Genomic DNA, 19,532 nt, shown 5'->3' with positions numbered 1-19,532 from the left:
TGTACAAGAAATGCAACATTATGGCATTAGAAAGAGTATATTTTCATCATTATTACGGTATGTAGTATCATTACATCAGTGGTTAATTTGGTCTCAAAATATTATTCACAATAATATCAATTATTGGCAATAATTTGTAGGTCAATATATCGTAGAGCAAAATGTGTTATCAGCCCAGGCCTACTCATACATTCCCATTTAGAATAGTGGAAACTACACTTTTGTCAAGCAAGGTTGCATATTCTAACCGAAAGTTTCATTATTAGCATAACACTGCACAGAAGGGTAGCAGACAGGAACAATATAATGATAACCAAGTGAAAATGGAGACACGGTGAGAGAAAGTGATGCAAATTACTTTTTCCTAGCTGCCTAGTAACCTGAAATATATAAGAGCAGCCCTCTTTTTCAGTTTTTGGAAACATTTAAGACAACATTACAGACAAAACATCTTGCTGGATAGATATTAGGGGTGTGGGGAAAAAACGATTCGAATTTGAATCGCGATTCTCAGGTCGTGCGATTCTGAATCGATTCTCATTTTTTTAAAAATCGATTTTTATTTTACTTTTTTATCAATCCAACAAAACAATCCACAGCAATACCATAAAAATGCAATCCAATTCCAAAACCAAACCTGACCCAGCAACACTCAGAACTGCAATAAACAGAGCAATTGAGGAGACACAAACACAACACAGAACAAACCAAAAGTAGTGAAAAAAATTATATTATCAACAACGGTATCAATATTAGTTATAATTTCAGCATAGCAATGATTAAAAATCCCTCATTGATATTATCATTAGACATTTATAAAAATAAAAAAAAGAACAACAGTGTCACAGTGGCTTATACTTGCATCGCATCTCATAAGCTTGACAACACACTGTGTTCAATATTTTCACAAAGATAAAATAAGTCATATTTTTGGTTCGTTTAATAGTTAAAACAAATGTACATTATTGCAATCAGTTGATAAAACATTGTCCTTTACTTATAAAAGCTTTTTACAAAAATCTACTACTTTGCTTGCATGTCAGCAGACTGGGGTAGATCCTGCTGAAATCCTATGTATTGAATAAATAGAGAATTATTTTAAATCGGGAAAAAATTGTTTTTGAATCGAGAATTGTGTTGAATTGAAAAAAAAAATAGATTTTGAATCGAAGCAGGACCTCAAGAATCGATATTGAATCGAATCGTGGGACACCCAAAGAATCGCAGCCCTAATAGATATAATATGCTACGGGAAAACTGTTGAATGATTTTGCCTCACTTAACTATTACCTGAATACAACTCATTCTCTATTGTTTGCTAATTTGCAGAATTATTAAAACACTTTTTTCAGAAAGTCTATACATGTTTCAAGACTCCAGGTTACTATTGTTTTGACACAGAAGTAAAGCCTTGACCAGCATGAGGAGATGTTGTTTGGTGCCACCTGTTGGTCGGCATGTGTAAATCTCTAGCTTGAAAATCTTAGACAAATGTTTTGAAGGAAAATAAATACCATCCTACATTTGGGTCAATGCGATAACAGAAGAACAGAACGTATATTGCAAAGTGAACTGTGCATAATCTCGATGGTTGCAACAGAATGGAAAGTAGGCCACAAAGTCCTACAAGTTGTGTGTGGACACTACGGAGTATGAGAGTGTTTGTGCATACCTGAGAGCAGCAGCATGGTAAGTGTCCACATAGTCAGAGATGAAGAGCTCTCGACTCCTGACCACTGGGTCTGTGATAACCAGCTCTCGTCCAGAATCTGCAATAAAATAAATAGGGATGTTATCTCCTTAGCATAGAGAGAGAAAAAACATGATAGTTCAACTGTAACTATCAGCACGGGAACGAGTGTGGAGGCCAATAATATACCCTGTGATTCAATTCAACTAATAAAGTGTGTTCCCCAGAGGTGAGGACATTATGTCCATCCCGTTACTTAAATGATTCTTGCAGAGGTTAAGACACACGAGCATCAAAGAGAATGAGGCAGTGCTTTGATGAATGAGCTGAGTTGTAGCAAGCTGTGACCGCTGTCGTTGGGCCTTGTGATATTAATCCTAATAATCCAGAGTCCCTGCTGCAAGGACACACTGCACACAATGAAGCACCGCACGTCACTGATACTTTTACTCTGCAGTGAACGGATCATAAAAATACTGTATTTGGTTCCAACAACACATGGCATGAACTAAAACCTTCCCCCTTTGACCCTGTTAAGCTGTAACCATGTTTGTTTATGCATTTGACCCGTGGACCCGCTGCGCCGCCGTATATATATTTAGAGTGCACTGCATTCTGTTACACAAACTCAGAGGAGCTCAGTTGTCAGGGGCGCCGCTAACAGGATGTGTCAACAGGTGAGGGGCTTGTGAAAAGGTGGATACTTTAGATTATTTCTCAGTCTCAATAACTCCTGTCATACAGTCGTGTGAAAAAAATGTGTGCGCGTATGTTAGGGCTGTCAAAAATAACAAGTTAACTCATGTGATTAACCACAAAAAGGAAAGGTTTGCTCATTAATCATGTACAGTTTGGACACACTTTCTCCTCATTCAATGGATTTTCTTTATTTTCATGACTATTTACATTGTAGATTGTCGATGAAGGCATCAAAACAATGAATGAACACGTGGAGTTATGTACTTAACAAAAAAGGTGAAATAACTGAAAACATGTTTAATTTTCCAGTTTCTTCTAAATAGCCACCTTTTGCTCTCATTACTGCTTTGCACATTCTTGGCATTTTTTTAATTCTATATTAAGTGATTCTTTGGCGTACAGCTCATAAGAACACACGTACCACTTGTTTGAAGTGAAGTGAATTATATTTATATAGTGACTCAAAGCGCTTTATATAGTGAAACCCAATATCTAAGTTACAATTAAAACTAGTGTGGGTGGCACTGGGAGGATGTGCGTAAAGTGTCTTGCCCAAGGACACAACGGCAGTGACTAGGATGGTGCAAGTGGGGATCGAACCTGCAACCCTCAAGTTGCCGGCACGGTCGCTCTACCAACCGAGCTATACCTCCCCTGGTTAAAACGTATACATTTCAATGTTGATTATCTGCATTTATTTTAAAAAAGAATTAAGCTTATGGCAAGCAAAAAAATATTTGTTTAGTTAGAATATCCATCCATCCATTTTCTACCGCTTATTCCCCTTTTGGGGTCACGGGGGGCGCTACAATCGGGCGGAAGGCGGTGTACACCCTACACAAGTCGCCATCTCATCGCATATTATTAACTATTAATAATAACAGAGTTAAAGGTAAATTGAGAGCAAATTAGCTATTTCTGGCAATTTATTTAAGTGTGTATCAAACTGGTAGACCTTTGCATTAATCAGTACCCAAGAAGTAGCTCTTGGTTTCAAAGAGGTTGGTGACCCCTGCCGAAGATGTTATTGTCACATATGCATGTACAGTAGATGAAGTGAAGTGAAGTGAATTATATTTATATAGCGCTTTTTCTCAAGTGACTCAAAGCACTTCACATAGTGAAACCCAATATCTAAGTTACATTTAAACCAGTGTGGGTGGCACTGGGAGCAGGTGGGTAAAGTGTCTTGCCCAAGGACACAACGGCAGTATCTAGGATGGCGGAAGCGGGGATCGAACCTGCAACCCCTCAAGTTGCTGGCACGGCCACTCTACCAACCGAGCTACACCGCCCTACAGATGGCAGTATTGTCCTGTTTAAGAGTGTCACAACATTGCTGTTTACGGCAGACGAACAGCTTTACGGTAGACGAAAACGTGACTGCTGTTGTTGTGTGTTGTTACCGCGCTGGGAGGACGTTAATGAAACTGTCTAACAATAAACCCACATAAGACCAAGAACTCGCCCTCGATCATTTCACAGTTATAACGTCATTGGGCAGACACGCTGTTTATATTGTGGGAAAGTGGACGTGAAAACAGGCTGTCCTCACTCAGGTCCGCATGGAGCTGGAGGGGGCGTGGCCTCCAGCCGTGCCTGAATTTCGGGAGAAAATTTGTGTCGGGAGATTTTCGGGAAAGGCGCTGAATTTTAGGAGTCTCCCGGAAAATCCGGGAGAGTTGGCAAGTATGGTATAACGATACCATGTATGATGAGAAAGAAGCATGATGAACAGAGCAATCACTAAAGCAGTCGCCCCGCACACTGCCAAGATGTGTGAATGAAAAAGCCTGCCTTCATTCACTTACTGAAACTATTTTATACAGTCTTATCAATGTTTTACTTGACTAATTATTTGCATACAATGTATAAAACTACATTTCCATTCACAGAAATAATCAGTTCAAGACAGAAGTTTTAAGTTTTCACATTAATCACAATGTTGGAGATGATTATTTATTTGCATGAAACGTGCAATGGTATATTTTTGTGAACAAGTATTTTATTCAAGACAAAAGTATTGCTTCCCAAAGGAAGCTCGGACGGCGTGGTGCAGTGGGAGAGTGGCCGTGCGAAACCCGAGGGTCCCTGGTTCAATCCCTACTTAGTACCAACCTCGTCACGTCCGTTGTGTCCTGAGCAAGACACTTCACCCTTGCTCCTGATGGGTGCTGGTTAGCGCCTTGCATGGCAGCTCCCTCCATCAGTGTGTGAATGTGTGTGTGAATGGGTAAATGTGGAAGTAGTGTCAAAGCGCTTTGAGTACCTTGGAGGTAGAAAAGCGCAATACAAGTACAACCCATTTATTTCCCCATTTTTTTTTTATTTATTATTTCATAAAAAGTACACATGTATATTTATTCTAAAAATTAATCAATCAATCAATGTTTATTTATATAGCCCTAAATCACTAGTGTCTCAAAGGGCTGCAGAAACCACAACGACATCCTCGGTAGAAAAACAACATTATTCAAATTAGGATTTACTAAGAACACGATGCACTGTATGCAGTGTCATTTCAAACTACTACTTTTTGATCAAATAAAAGAAACACTTGTTTTGAATTATCTCTGTCATTTGTATTCAAAGATTCTTTAAAAAGTAGGGGGTAAAAAGCTATTTTTTTGTTAAAAAAAAAAAGTAAAAATCTGAGATTTAATTTTTAGACCATATCGCCCAGGTCGAATGGAAAAACCATTAAAATGTATCGACTGTTAATATGTTTAATACTAGTTAGTTGAATTAAATATCATCAACCAAAAATGATTGAAACAATATCAACATAGCTCTTCTCTAAAGCTAAAAAAAGTTACCCACATACACCAAGGATATGCCAAAAAGTAATTTGTGCAGATACAGTGATGTTAAAAAGAGAAAATATTTGAAGATAAATAATAAAATGTCAACACTGAAACAGTATAAAAATAACTTTTGAATACATTTTTTATTCAAATCAGTGTGTTAGTGTGAACATGACCTCAGGCCTACGACGTTAGTTTTTTTTGTTGAGGATGTTGTATTGCTGGACATGTTTATGTGTTATGAGAGCCCCTGGTGTTGTTGAGTGTGTGTATGCTCAAGGGGCACATGGCACTGCAGGTTATTAACACTTGACAGCACAGCAGCCAGCCCTGAAGGAGTCTCGTTACCAGGGGAACAGTGCATCACCACTAAATTGGATCTTACTGCCTGGGACACTAGGTTTATGTCTGAAATGCAACCCACAGCTTGTTGCTGTATACCTCACACGACTGGAGAGCATTTGGGTGTACGTGGTTGTGTGTGAGTTTCTGTAAGGGAGGAATACGTTGTGCAGTCTTACCGTTTTCATTGTGACGATCCTGGACCAGGTGCTGGTAGACCGAGTCGGGCACTTCAGACTGGCGGTAGTACCATTTAACATTCATTAGCAGATGGTCCCGTTTACTCTGCAACACAGGAGACACCCAGAGTGGGTTAGACACACCAGGACACATTTTGTTTGAAGGTGACGTCACAAACATTAAAAAGGGATTGAAGAACATTTCCCGCAATAATAAAGCAAAGACGTGGGTGAGGAAATGTATTAGATTAGTTTATGCAATTACATAAAACACATTACTACACATGGTTAAAAAAGCCAGAATTAGCCAGAAGGCTAGTTTTCATCTGTAGTCCCCTGGCCATGATGTAAAACAGGCAATACAATTACAATTTAAAAGAAAAAGAAAAAAAAAGAGAGATAAAAAGAAGCACACAATACATATACAATATGATAAAATACAACATCACAACATAACATTTATCTTAGCATCAAAACAGGCTCATCTTTTAGTGCTGGCAGCTGTAGGCGTTGATAAGCCACATTTTCATTTTTTTGTGTGTGAAGGCCTTGTAAGTTGTGACCAGTTGAACCTCCTCGGGTACTGAGTTCCACTCCTTACTGACCAGGCCGACTTACTGAAAGTGCTCCTGCGCAGAGGAATATACCAGTCACCTCTGACAGAGCCTCGAGTGACAAGCTCGCGGCTGTTTCTTTGGCTGTTTAACTCTGCCAGAGGATTTGGAACCAATTCATGCAGTACATCATAGGTCACTTGTAAGTCTGCAAATGTGTGCAGACTGTCCCATTTTAAAATACTGTATTTTTTTAGAATGGCACAGTGATGATAGTGCCTAGGTTTTTTTTATCCATAACCTTAATTGCTTGTTTGTACATAATTTCCAATGTTTTTGTCCAGCCTGAGACCAGCTGGTAAGGCAATAGTTGAAGTGGCTGAAATTATCGGATGCAAATACAATTCTGCAGCTTCAGTTGACATTTCATTTCGAATTTCATGTAAATTAGCAAGATTAAACTTGATTATTCTACACAATTTGCCAATATGGGCTTTAAAGGAAAGCCCTGAATCTATTATTAACCCAATATATTTATATTGCCTGACAATTTGTGTTCTTTCTCCATTAATATGTATTATCCCAGGCAAAGCGGGTTAATTTTGCCCACAATAAATCAATCCATTCCTTGGGTGACCCAAAATAAGTGTGGAGTTAAGACTTTACAGTTACACAGATGGAAAGCCACTCTGCATAATTTTTTTATGCTCAGTATGCTGCCATCTGCTGGTTTTGGAATATGGTTCAACACACAGGAGGCTTGTAATTCCTAAAATAGCCAGCAGGTGGAAGCACAGCAGTGAGAAGAGATACATGTGAAAGACAAAGAGGGAGGTGAGAGGAAAATTGCTTGAAAGTGATGCTAGAAATGATACAGATTAAAGTGCAAAACAGTAAATAGTATTTTGATTGCATGTGTATTTACATACATATTGTGGCTTCATATAAAACCAACTTAGCATCAGGGGAGTTTGGCAGAACATTTGAAGACGCCTGGACTGTGACGCTAGCTTATCAAACTGTGCGTGAAACAAACCAGACATAAAGTGACTGAATGGGGGGAAAAAGTCAGTTTCTGCTACTTGCTATCTGGTCTATATCGTGTGCTCAGGAACATGAGGTCAGATATTTTCAGTACATTGTTCTGTTATGTCACAGGGGAGGGGGTTGAGCCAAGCAACCCCTGCAAGCCCACCTCTGGTTTTCACATTCTCCTCTAAACCACTGCCCTCCCCTTTTTTTCCCTTAATCGTTCTCAGTTCGACCCTACACTCGATTTTCTTCCCCTTGTGCCTTCAACCTTGAGCAAGGAGGAGGAAGTGAGCCTGGACATGTTAAACAGCAGCTGGTATGTAGTCAGTCAGCTGCATTGACTCCTCGGTGTTCACACATCAGAAAGCACGCGCGCACACACGCACACACACACACACACACAAACACACACTCACACTTGGACTGGACAGAGAGACACACTAATGGACTGAGACAGAATCTCAGCAGTATGAAGAGATTTGTGCAGTGACGTCACTTCCCCCCTTCCAATCTCCCCCGTGTCTATCAACTTAATAAGCATCGGACTGCTACCGCCAAACAAACAGTTATCTAGTGCTTATACAGCATATAATTAATACTTATAGAGGACCATAAATGCTGTCTTTAACATTATCATTTCATGCTGGAAAATGTGCTTAAGAACATTAAAGTGCACGGCAAAAGCATAAACGTGAGGCCAGCCATTAAGCGTCCAAAATAGCTGCTGCTTTTCAGAGCATATTGCTGTTTGGAAGACTCAGGGTGGTGTTAAGCCCTCTTGGGCAAAGCTGAGAGGAAAACTAAGAGTGCAACATATGGAGTGGATGTGGGAGAGACGTATAACTTTCAATTATGACAATTTGACAAAAAAATGTGGTGCAATAAAAACATGGTGAGTAAATGACGGGGTGCAAAACCACTAAAAGTCTGGATAAAAAATATTGCTTGTATTGTACTGACTTTCATCACATCTATCATGAAAACCAGACACAATAAGGGAACCACTAAGACATGGCTCTTAATCTATGGCCCTGGGGCCAAATATAAGGCTATACTGGTCACGAAGAATTTAGCTCCAAACCTTGGAGACAAATATTTTTGCAGCAAATTCCTCAAACACAGGAGTTTTGTATAGAGGAACTTGGACAATGACAGATCCCTGCATTGATGTTTTACCCTTGCCAGCAAACAAAGAAAACTGAGGTCCAAACTTGTGATTTACATCAGTGGTTCTCAAATGGGGGTACGCGTACCCCTGGGGGTACTTGAAGGTATGCCACGAGAGATTTTTCAAAAATATTCTAAATATAGCAACAAATCAAAAATCCTTTATAAATATATTTATTGAATGATACTTCAACAAAATATGAATGTAAGTTCATAAACTGTGAAAATAAATGCAACAATGCAATATTCAGTGTTGACAGCTAGATTTTTATGGACATGTTCCATAAATATTGATGTTAAATATTTCTTTTTTTGTGAAGAAATGTTTGGAATTAAGTTCATGAATCCAGATGGATCTCTCTTACATTCCCCAAAGAGGGCACTTTAAGTTGATGATTACTTCTATGTGTAGAAATCTTTATTTATAATTGAATCACTCGTATATTCTTCAACAAGTTTTAGTTATTTTTATATCTTTTTTTCCAAATAGTTCAAGAAAGACCACTACAAATGAGCAATATTTTGCACTGTTATACAATTTAATAAATCAGAAACTGATGACATAGTGCGGTATTTTACTTTTTTATCTCTTTTTTTCAACCAAAAATGCTTTGCTCTTATTAGAGGGTACTTGAATTAAAAAAATGTTCACAGGGGGTACATCACTGAAAAAAGGTTGAGAACCACTGATTTACATAATCGAGGCGTTTCCTCAAAGTAAATAAATAAATGATAAATGGGTTGTACTTGTATAGCGCTTTTCTACCTTCAAGGTACTCAAAGCGCTTTGACACTACTTCGACATTTATCCATTCATACACACATTCACACACTGATGGAGGGAGCTGCCATGCAAGGCGCTAACCAGCACCCATCAGAAAGTACCCCCTTAAAACCTCTCTTTTTTGGCAGTTACACATTTTTTTGGAATGTGATTTATGTCACTTAAGTGTTGCTTTGGAGGCAGTCAGTAGTAGTTTGTTCAACTTCTTTAGATATACCTGTGGTGTTCCTCAAAGTTCAATTTTAAGTCCTATCTTCTTCATCATTTGGGTTATTCAACTGGTGGTCCACCCATCCTTTTTCTACCGCTTATTCCCTTTTGGGGTTGTGGGGTGCGCTGGCGCCTATCTCAGCTACAATCGGGCGGAAGGCGGAGTACACCCTGGACAAGTCGCCAACTCATCGCAGGGCCAACACAGATAGACAGACAACATTCACACTCACATTCACACAGTAAGGCCAATTTAGTGTTGCCAATCAACCTATCCCCAGGTGCATGTCTTTGGAGGTGGGAGGAAGCCGGAGTACCCGGAGGGAACCCACGCAGTCACGGGGAGAACATGCAAACTCCACACAGAAAATCCCAAGCCTGGGATTGAACCCAGGACTGCAGGACCTTTGTATTGTGAGGCAGACGCACTAACCCCTATGCCACCGTGAAGCCCGGTGGTCCACCCATTTTGTTAAAAAAAAAATTGTGAGAGACTCGCATTTTTGCAGTAGACTCCTAAAACACTAAGAGTGCTGTCCTAGGCCATGTCCACACGAACACGGAGAGTTTCAAAAACACATATTTGGGGTTAAAACAATCTCCATCCACACAAGTGTAGTTTCAAAACTGTCAATGTCTACACACAAACACATACACCTGCTGTCACTGGGGCGGTATAGCTCGGTTGGTAGATTGGCCGTGGCAGCAACTTGAGGGTTCCAGGTTCGATCCCCCCTCCCGCCGTCCTAGTCACTGCCGTTGTGTCCTTGGGCAAGACACTTTACCCACCTGCTCCCAGTGTCACCTACACTAGTTAATATGTAACTATGTAATTTAGATATTGGGTTTCACTATGTAAAAGCGCTTTGAGTCACTAGAGAAAAGCGCTATATAAATAGAATTCAATTCACTTCACTCCATGCACATTATGTCCAATCAAAAGCCTGAAAAGAGCAGCCATATCTGACTTGGTGGCATTATGTTTATTTTGATCGACTATAGATGTACTATGACGTGTACATTATCTTTAAAACCAGCCTGCACGTACACAGAGCCCTGGGAACAGTATTAAAGAGCAACTGCATGCGTGTGCTGCTGAAACCCAACACTGATATAATTATAACATGTTCAGCAACACGGTGATGTATTACATGGGCAGTGAAGTGTACATTATTTCTAAAAGCAGCAAGCACTAACAAGCCAAGAAAGCCATGTTGCATGTTTAAGGGAATTATAAAGCATTTAATCATTGATATAGTGATATGGTACATGTGTAATAAAGTGTATATTGTATTTAACATCAGTACACACTACAAGGAGGACGCTACATTATGTTTTTTTAAGTTGCTTAGTCACTTTTTACGTGCGTGCTCAAGAATGGAAGCAGGACCATACTTGCCAACCCTCCCGAATTTTCCGCGAGACTCTCGAATTTCAGTGCCTCTGCCGAAAATCTCCCGGGACAACCATTTTCCCAATTTCCAGCCGGACAACAATATTTGTCCATTCGGACCTGAGTGAGGACAGCCTGTTGTCACGTCCGCTCTTCCTCCATACAAACAGCGTGTCGGCCCAGTCACGTTATAACATCTATGGCTTTTGGAGAGTGCACAACTCCACACACAACAAGAAGGAAACGAAGCAGAAGAACGAAGAAGAGACAGACATGGCGATGACGAGTAAGAAGAAGAAGTACGTTTGCAAGTTTCAAAATGATTGGAAACAAGAATATAAGTTCATCCAGGACAGCTCGAAGGGGAAGGGGTAAATTTAGTAAATCAGACTTCTCCATTGAACACGGTGGCCGAATGGATATAGTCACTCATAAACGGTCAGAGAAGCACAAGGCGGCGGCAACGCAGCACCGGTCACAGCCCAGTATTATGGGTCACCTTGCTAAATGGAGACCAGAGGGTGTAACATATGCCGAGACAAAAATGGCTATGTTGATAGCTGCAAGCAACATCCTGTTCTCATTTGCGGATGTTTTCAACAAATTCGTGAAGGATATGTTCCCGGATTCAGAGATCGCTTGCCAGTACTCAAATGGCAGAACAAAGGCTACTCAAATAGTGAAAGGAAAGGGTTTTTCTTTTAAGTAAGCAGCAAGTACAATACAGTTAGTAGAACAATTGCGTTTTCCGCCGCCCCCCAAATCTCCCAAATTCCGAGGTCTCAATGTTGGCAAGTATAAGCAAGACACAAAAGTAGACTTCATAATTTGTCCTTGTTTAAGGACTAAACACATAATATAATGTTGCACCTTTCTGATGACCTAGAGCAAAAAGTCTTGCTTGTCAAAGTTGTCCCATCAGGTGGATGTTCCACAGGGATCATATCCAAAACAACTGACTGTCACTGCCGGCGGGAGATTCGAAAAGCCCATTTTTGATGTGTCTTTTTTATCAATGTTGAGTGAAAAGAGCAGCATGTTTATGCTAAAACGTACATCAAGTCCTATAATAGAGTGTTTAAAGCCAGCAAAGCAGTATTGTATAGCTTGGAGATGACAGAGCACAACCGTGACGTCATCACAAGTCTCCCTTTGTGCCATGTAGATTTTTGGATCTCTACACTTGGGCCAGCGTTTGCAAAAGTCTGCGTTTTTAGATACAAAAGTATGCATCTGCGTGTGGACAAGAGTCTAAACGCAGAGATAAGTATGTGTTTATTAAGTACCTGTTTTTGTGTGGACATGGCCTTCGAGATGAAGCTTTTTTGCAGAATGTCCTTAAAAAAGCAGAGAAAAAAATAGACCACAATCAAATGTCTACTGTAGAGGATGGTGGATTCCTAAATATACAAAATAAGACTAGTCCGGCCAATGTCCTAAACTTTTGGAAATGTGGGCCATAAAACAGTAAAGTTGAATATCCCTGCACTAAGGTGCCACAATGTCAGCCATCTTTGTATGTCCTGCCAGGGGCTCAACACGGCCCCTGGCCTGCCTCCTATGCTGCTCACAAACGACAAACTGAGAGGTAGAAATGGAAAAAGGTAGAGAAAAGCAAAGTGAAGAGAGGGGACGGTGCTTGAATTAAAGCAGGAGGGGCGAGACATTCTCATTTGGGAAGACTTATAAATACAACTGCCCTGCTTTACTGAAAGCCTCAAGGGTACAAGGCTAGCCCTTCATTGAGTGTGGAGATATAAATCTGAGAGTCATGCTTTGGGGCCGAACACAATGGCGCCTCCCCTCCCTTCACTAGCTCAGCTTAGTCTGTGGCATTCTTGGCCACACTCAAAAACACAGATTGTAAGGAGGAGAGAAAGGGGTGTGTGTGTGTGTGTGTGTGTGTGTGTGTGTGGGCACTCAACAGTTATACTAGAAATACTTTGGAAATTTTCACTCCCAAAACAAATACAGAGTTTATCTGTATTAATAAATGAAACGGGGCTGAGAAAACAGCCGAGACAAGGTGAGGCATTATGCGAGTCGGTTAATTCTCCCTCTCGCTAGCTTCAGGACGCCTGGCCCTTTGGATCCTTCATGGTTGAGCAGTTCTCTTTGTGTGGCTGCATGTGCAGTCACCTCTGCAGCTGTGTACCAGCACATCACAATGAAGAGAGAGGACATTGGAAACAATCACACTTGTGTTATTTAAGGGAGTAAATCTTTAGTGTGGAAAAAAAAAAGGGGCTGAAATCATTACAGTGCTTTTCAATGCAGAGCAAGGGCTGGGGGCCTTCTTCCTGTACATCCAAGTTACTGCCTTGCAGCCTTGCTGCTACAACTCAAGGAACACTGTGACAACCTGTAACCTGCACACCCATTTCCCCTCGACCCCCCACTCCTTGTCGTCCTTTTTCTTCTGCAAACTGTAACATTAGAGTTTTGCTTTTAAACAAAACCAGACCCTCCCGCTCCCACACACCAGGCCCCCAGTGCACCTCATTAACAGGAAACCTCTGTTTATTTGCCCTGCTTTTCAAACAGTCTCCTCTTCCTATGCTAACTCTTGTTAGTGACCCCCGCCGACCTCGCTCTCCTTGTACTGGTGACATCAGGAAGCGGGATCTATGACTTCCTTCAGGAGGCGGCGGCAAGAAGTAAGGGAGGAAAGACAGATCCCCGACACATGGACAAAGGCGGAGGGCGGGGGGACGGGGGGACGGGGGGACGGGGGAGACGGCAGCCGCTTGGTGTTAGCGAGGAATGTCGAGCGGCTAAGCTTGGCTAGCGGGCTGCTGAGCTAACAGCTTAGTTAGCCAAGCATGCCGAGGGCTGGAGTGTAGTGTCCATCGCTGCTGGGTAGCTGTGTGTGACATTGAAAGGCAGAGACTCAAAATGGCACCAAGGACAATTGTGCACACTAGAATGTGTTCTATTCCTCGGCCACGCGGTTAGAGCAAGTACGGCTGAAGAACAAAAGGCTGACTGTGGCATTTGGAGGCAGAGATGAGAGCTGGGGAGGACTAATCTCCTATTCCGACATGATAAGATTATGAAGGGGCGGGGGGGTGGTGGGCAGGAAGAGAGCTGGCCGGGAGGATCAGACATGTACTCGCAAAACAACAAACAATTGTAACACAAAGATGATAGAGCTGACTGGAAGGGATTTACACTTCTTTCTTTGCTTGTCTTCATTTTTCCCGGTCTTGCTCCCCGCCCCTTTTTTTTTTCTGCCTCTTTTTGTGAGGCGGAGAGATGTGCCAACACATCATAAGCACTTCCATCTGGACTATACACCCACACGCTCAGAAACTGTATTTTACCCCGAACATAAACTGGTGAGGCAGTGTGCATCTGCTGCGTTTATGCAATCTTCAACATCTCCATGATTGACAAAAGTAGATGAGGCTAGAGAGAGGCTGCAGTGAGTATGCACAGGCACACACACAAATAACAGGCTTTCTGGAAAAGCATCACTTTTCTTCTCCCAACCCTGCAGTAAAAGGACTCAGGCTGAGACTGAGTGTCAGAGGTAAAAGAAAGCACCGCCAAATCAGGCTGTCAGTGACAACAGCAGAAAGCCGGATTCCTGCTTCCCTGCATGGGCTTCACAGCGTGCACTCGGCCACTGGGACGACAAAGGAAGGACAGCCTAGCCCTCAAGCGTCTTCAGCACGTTTAGTAAACACTAAACAAACGCTGATTGCAATGTTTGTGAAGGGTAACTGCGCAGTCTGCTTGCTTCCCCGCCTGGCAAAGAGAGCAAAATGGTGTGTGTATGTATGTATGTGTGTGTGTGTCGAGTCCCAGCTGTGGTGGCGGTCCTGGCAGAACCCTTGGCCCATGTCTACACAGGGGCGCCTCTCCCTGTGCATCCCTTTGGCTTGAACTGTTTAGGTATGAAATCGCCACCTTGTGCTTTGAACACAACAGGCCCATCTGTCAGCCAAGCAAAACATAAAGACTGTATGATGAGCGTTTCAAAGTGGACAAATTTGCTCTTGTTGCTCTATGGCAGTGTTTTTCAACCGTTTTTGAGCCAAGTCACATTTTTTTCACTGAAAAAATCCAGGGGCCACGATCCCATCCTCGTCGCCATTGTTGTGTGCCATACTTATCACTTATTAGCAATCTAAGCATAATAATATTCTAAAAGAGTATTATTAACACATGTCATCATATCCTGTGTCCTCCGCCCCTTAAGTCGCAATTGTTCGATATGACTTCAAACCAGAACCATCATTAATTCTCTTGTCTTAAAGTAGGCTTACAAAGCAATGAGCTACCTGCTGCCATCTACTGGTATGGAAGAGTATTACATGGTTACTCTGCTGATCTCCAGACTGCACAGACACTCTACAACGGCACATTGTTTGCGGATTATAATTATTGGTTTGCAAAAAATATTGTTCCGACCAATTAGGTGAAATTGCATAATTTCCCACGGCACACCAAACAATATTTCACGGTACACTAGTGTGCCGCGGCACAGTGGTTGAAAAACACTGCTCTATGGTGTATGTGTGTGGGGCAGGGGGTTTGGGTTGGTGTGTTTTAACACCAGCGCCAGAGTTCCACTTCTTTCAAGGAATAAAGCAGGCTTGGATACATTTTCTCTACACAGATTAATTTGGTACAATGCACTGTTAGCAGGTCGGATACACACTGAAATTAGCTTAGCATGTTTGGTAACTATTGTTCTTTTCTTTCTCTCAAGCTGCTGGAACTCACCAACAGTGCTCTGTCGCCTCACATAAAAAAACAAAACAAACAAAAAAAATCCCTGACAGGGATGATGCCAAAGTGTGCAATTTAGAGAAACCAGATTAAACTGGTCTTCCCCGTGGCCTCCTACCGGTTGGACGTGCCCTAAACACCTCCCTAGGGAGGCGTTCGGGTGGCATGCTGACCAGATGCCCGAACCACCTCATCTGGCTCCTCTCGATGTGAAGGAGCAGCGGCTTTACTTTGAGTTCCTCCCGGATGGCAGAGCTTCTCACCCTATCTCTAAGGGAGAGCCCCGCCACACGGCGGAGGAAACTCATTTCGGCCGCTTGTACCCGTGATCTTATCCTTTCAGTCATGACCCAAAGCTCATGACCATAGGTGAGGATGGGAACGTAGATCGACCGGTAAATTGAGAGCTTTGCCTTCCGGCTCAGCTCCTTCTTCACCACAACGGATCGGTACAACGTCCGCATTACTGAAGATGCCGCACCGATCCGCCTGTCGATCTCACGATCCACTCTTCCCCCACTCGTGAACAAGACTCCTAGGTACTTGAACTCCTCCACTTGGGGCAGGGTCTCCTCCCCAACCCTGAGATGGCATTCCACCCTTTTCCGGGCGAGAACCATGGACTCAGACTTGGAGGTGCTGATTCTCATTCCGGTTGCTTCACACTCGGCTGCGAACCGATCCAGTGAGAGCTGAAGATCCCGGTCAGATGAAGCCATCAGGACCACATCATCTGCAAAAAGCAGAGACCTAATCCTGCGGTCACCAAACCGGAACCCCTCAACGCCTTGACTGCGCCTAGAAATTCTGTCCATAAAAGTAATGAACAGAATCAGTGACAAAGGACAGCCTTGGCGGAGTCCAACCCTCACTGGAAATGTGTTCGACTTACTGCCGGCAATGCGGACCAAGCTCTGGCACTGATCGTACAGGGAGCGGACCGCCACAATAAGACAGTCCGATACCCCATACTCTCTGAGCACTCCCCACAGGACTTCCCGAGGGACACGGTCGAATGCCTTCTCCAAGTCCACAAAGCACATGTAGACTGGTTGGGCAAACTCCCATGCACCCTCAAGAACCCTGCAGAGAGTATAGAGCTGGTCCACAGTTCCACGACCAGGACGAAAACCACATGTTCCTCCTGAATCCGAGGTTCGACTATCCGGCGTAGCCTCCTCTCCAGTACGCCAAATAAACCTTACCGGGAAGGCTGAGGAGTGTGATCCCACGATAGTTGGAACACACCCTCCGGTCCCCCTTCTTAAAGAGAGGAACCACCACCCCGGTCTGCCAATCCAGAGGTACCGCCCCCGATGGCCTGGGAACGCCTCGGGATCCCCCGGGAAGAGCTAGACGAAGTAGCTGGGGAGAGGGAAGTCTGGGTTTCCCTGCTTAGGCTGTTGCCCCCGCGACCCGACCTCGGATAAGCGGATGAAGATGGATGGATTAAACTGGTTCGATTAAAACCTTTGACATATGACATTATGGCCACTAAGGTTGCGCTATAGATACGATGTAAATGATATACATTTGGCCGAAGATAGAGCTTTTAAAGTACCAGTAGAAAAAACAAGTTGAATTTATAATCCTAATTGCATTTCATTGTAGCCATTAAACCACATCCAATTGAAAGAAGTATCACTCCTGTTTATTTTTGTTGGCCAAACTGTTGTACTGAAACACTAGGAGGCGTTGCAAAAGAACAAAGCTTGTTTATTAGACTATCTTCATCAGTCAAACTGCTTTCAGTTTTATATTAATATAAAAAAGTACTATAAAAATAAAGTTTTTATACTATATAGTAGGGGTGTAACGGTATGTGTATTTGTATTGAACCGTTTTGGTATGGGGGTTTCGGTTCGGTTCGGAGGTGTATCGAACGAGTTTCCACATTGACATATTAAGTGGCATACCGCATGTTGTGTAAACAATGCACACCGAGGCACAACACGGCATGCTAGCAACGAATGGGCTACGATACACTGACCATACGCCCTCTTTTCACCGGACATGTTATCTTTTGCGGAGCTGTCCGGGCGGGGTTTCTTAAATGCCTCAAATGTCCGGCATTTTGACTTAGGGTTGTGTGTATTTTCAATCTACGTTCAGGGTAAAGAAGGGGTTAAAAACAAAACAAATTGTGTGCGCAGCAAAATTCATGAGGGAGGGGCAGAGACAGAGAGGGCAGAAGAGTTATGATAAACGCACATGTGTCGCCAGGCTCTGCTTTTTATCCATAGATTTATCAGATTTTATTTTTTATGATCTAAAGTAGGGGTGAAAAAGTGTGCCCCAGAGGCCATTTGCAGCCCACAGCTAATGTTTTAAAGGCCCACGGCACGCAAGATCTCATCCCGTGGGGTCAAAATGATCATGAAAATGAGCAAAAATCTCAGAACCACAGGGGGGGACATGGTGAATGACCTGCAGAGAGCTGGGACCAAAGTAACAAAGGTTACACTACGCCGACAGGGAATCAAATCCTGCAGTGCCAGGCGTGTCCCTCTGCTTAAGCCAGTGCATGTCCAGGCCCGCCTGGAGTTTGCCAGAGAGCACATGGATGATACAGCAGAGGATTGGGAGAATGTCATGTGGTCAGATGAAACCAAATAGAACTTTTTGGTATAAACTCAACTTGTTGTGTTTGGAGGAGGAAGAATACTGAGTTGCATCCCAAGAACACCATAACTACTGTGCAGCATGGGGGTGGAAACATCATGCTTTGGGGCTGTTTTTCTGCTAAGGGGACAGGGCGACTGATCTGTGTTCAGGAAAGAATGAATGGGGCCATGTATCGTGAGATTTTTAGCCAAAACCTCCTATCAGTGAGAATTTTGAAGATGCAACGTGGCTGGGTCTTCCAGCATGACAATGATCCCAAACACACCGCCCGGTATTGAGTTGAATTTTTGTTATTGACCAATATGACCGATATACACACACACATATATATACAGTATATATATATATATATATATATATATATATATATATATATATATATATATATATATATATATATATTTATATATATATATATATATATATATATTGCAAGTTGTCCCACTTGGAAATCATGGAGGGGTCAAATACTTATTTTCATGACTGTGTATATATATATATACAGCCAAGAAAATAAGTATTTGAACACTCTGTATTTTGCAAGTTCTCCCACTTAGAAATCATGGAGGGGTCGGAAATTTTCACGGTAGGTGCATGTCCACTGTATGAGAGATAACCTAAAAGAAAAACAATTTATTCATGTGATACAGCTGAAAATAAGTATTTGAACACCTGTCTATCAGCTAGAATTCTGACCCTTAAATACCTTTTAGTCCGCCTTTAAAAGTCCTCCTCTACTACACTGTATTATCCTGAATGAGATGCACCTGTGTGAGGTCGTTAGCTGCATAAAGACACCTGTCCACCCCATACAATCAGTAAGACCCAAACATTCAGCATGGCTAAGAGCAAAGAGCTGTCCAAAGACACCAGAGACAAAATTGTACAACTCCGCAAGGATGGAAAGGGCTGCGGAGAAATTGCCAAGCAGCTTGGTGAAAAAAGGTCCACTGTTGGAGCAATCATTAGAAAATGGAAGAAGCTGAACATGACGGTCAATCTCAATCGGAGTGGAGCCCCATGCAAGATATCAACTTGTGGGGTCTCAATGATGCTAAGAAAGGTGAGGAATCAGCCCAGGACTACACGGCAGGACTTAGTCAATGACCTGAAAAGAGCTGGGACCACTGTTTCCATGGTCACTGTTGGTAATACACTAAGATGTCATGGTTTGTAATCATGTATGGCACGGAAGGTTCCCCTGCTTAAACCAGCACATGTTAAGGCCCGTCTTACGTTTGCCAATGACTATTTGTATCATCCAGAGTAGTCATGGGAGAAAGTTTTTTGGACAGATGAAACCAAAAATTTACCTT

At 42.4% G+C, this 19,532-nt stretch overlaps 1 protein-coding gene across 4 annotated transcripts in view; it reads right to left on the bottom strand.

Annotated features, from left to right (window-relative positions):
* LOC133555292 (arginine-glutamic acid dipeptide repeats protein-like) overlaps nucleotides 1–12,173 on the bottom strand; it is a 90,589-nt gene extending 78,416 nt beyond the window's left edge. For all 4 annotated transcript variants that reach the window (XM_061904939.1, XM_061904941.1, XM_061904940.1 and 1 more), the window contains exons 1-3: nucleotides 12,141–12,173; nucleotides 5,715–5,820; nucleotides 1,673–1,769 (exon numbers count right to left, since the gene is read on the bottom strand). In XM_061904939.1, the coding sequence (XP_061760923.1) occupies nucleotides 1,673–1,769; nucleotides 5,715–5,820; nucleotides 12,141–12,158 (221 nt within the window). In that variant the 5' untranslated portion in view covers nucleotides 12,159–12,173. The remainder of the gene's footprint in view (nucleotides 1–1,672; nucleotides 1,770–5,714; nucleotides 5,821–12,140) is intronic.
* Between the last annotated feature and the right edge of the window lie 7,359 nt (nucleotides 12,174–19,532).

Source organism: Nerophis ophidion, linkage group LG06 (genome assembly GCF_033978795.1).
Source record: "Nerophis ophidion isolate RoL-2023_Sa linkage group LG06, RoL_Noph_v1.0, whole genome shotgun sequence".
Classification (NCBI taxonomy): Eukaryota; Metazoa; Chordata; class Actinopteri; order Syngnathiformes; family Syngnathidae; genus Nerophis; species Nerophis ophidion.
The sequence above is the reverse complement of the archived record's forward strand: the minus strand, read 5'-3'. Positions and strand labels throughout refer to the sequence as shown.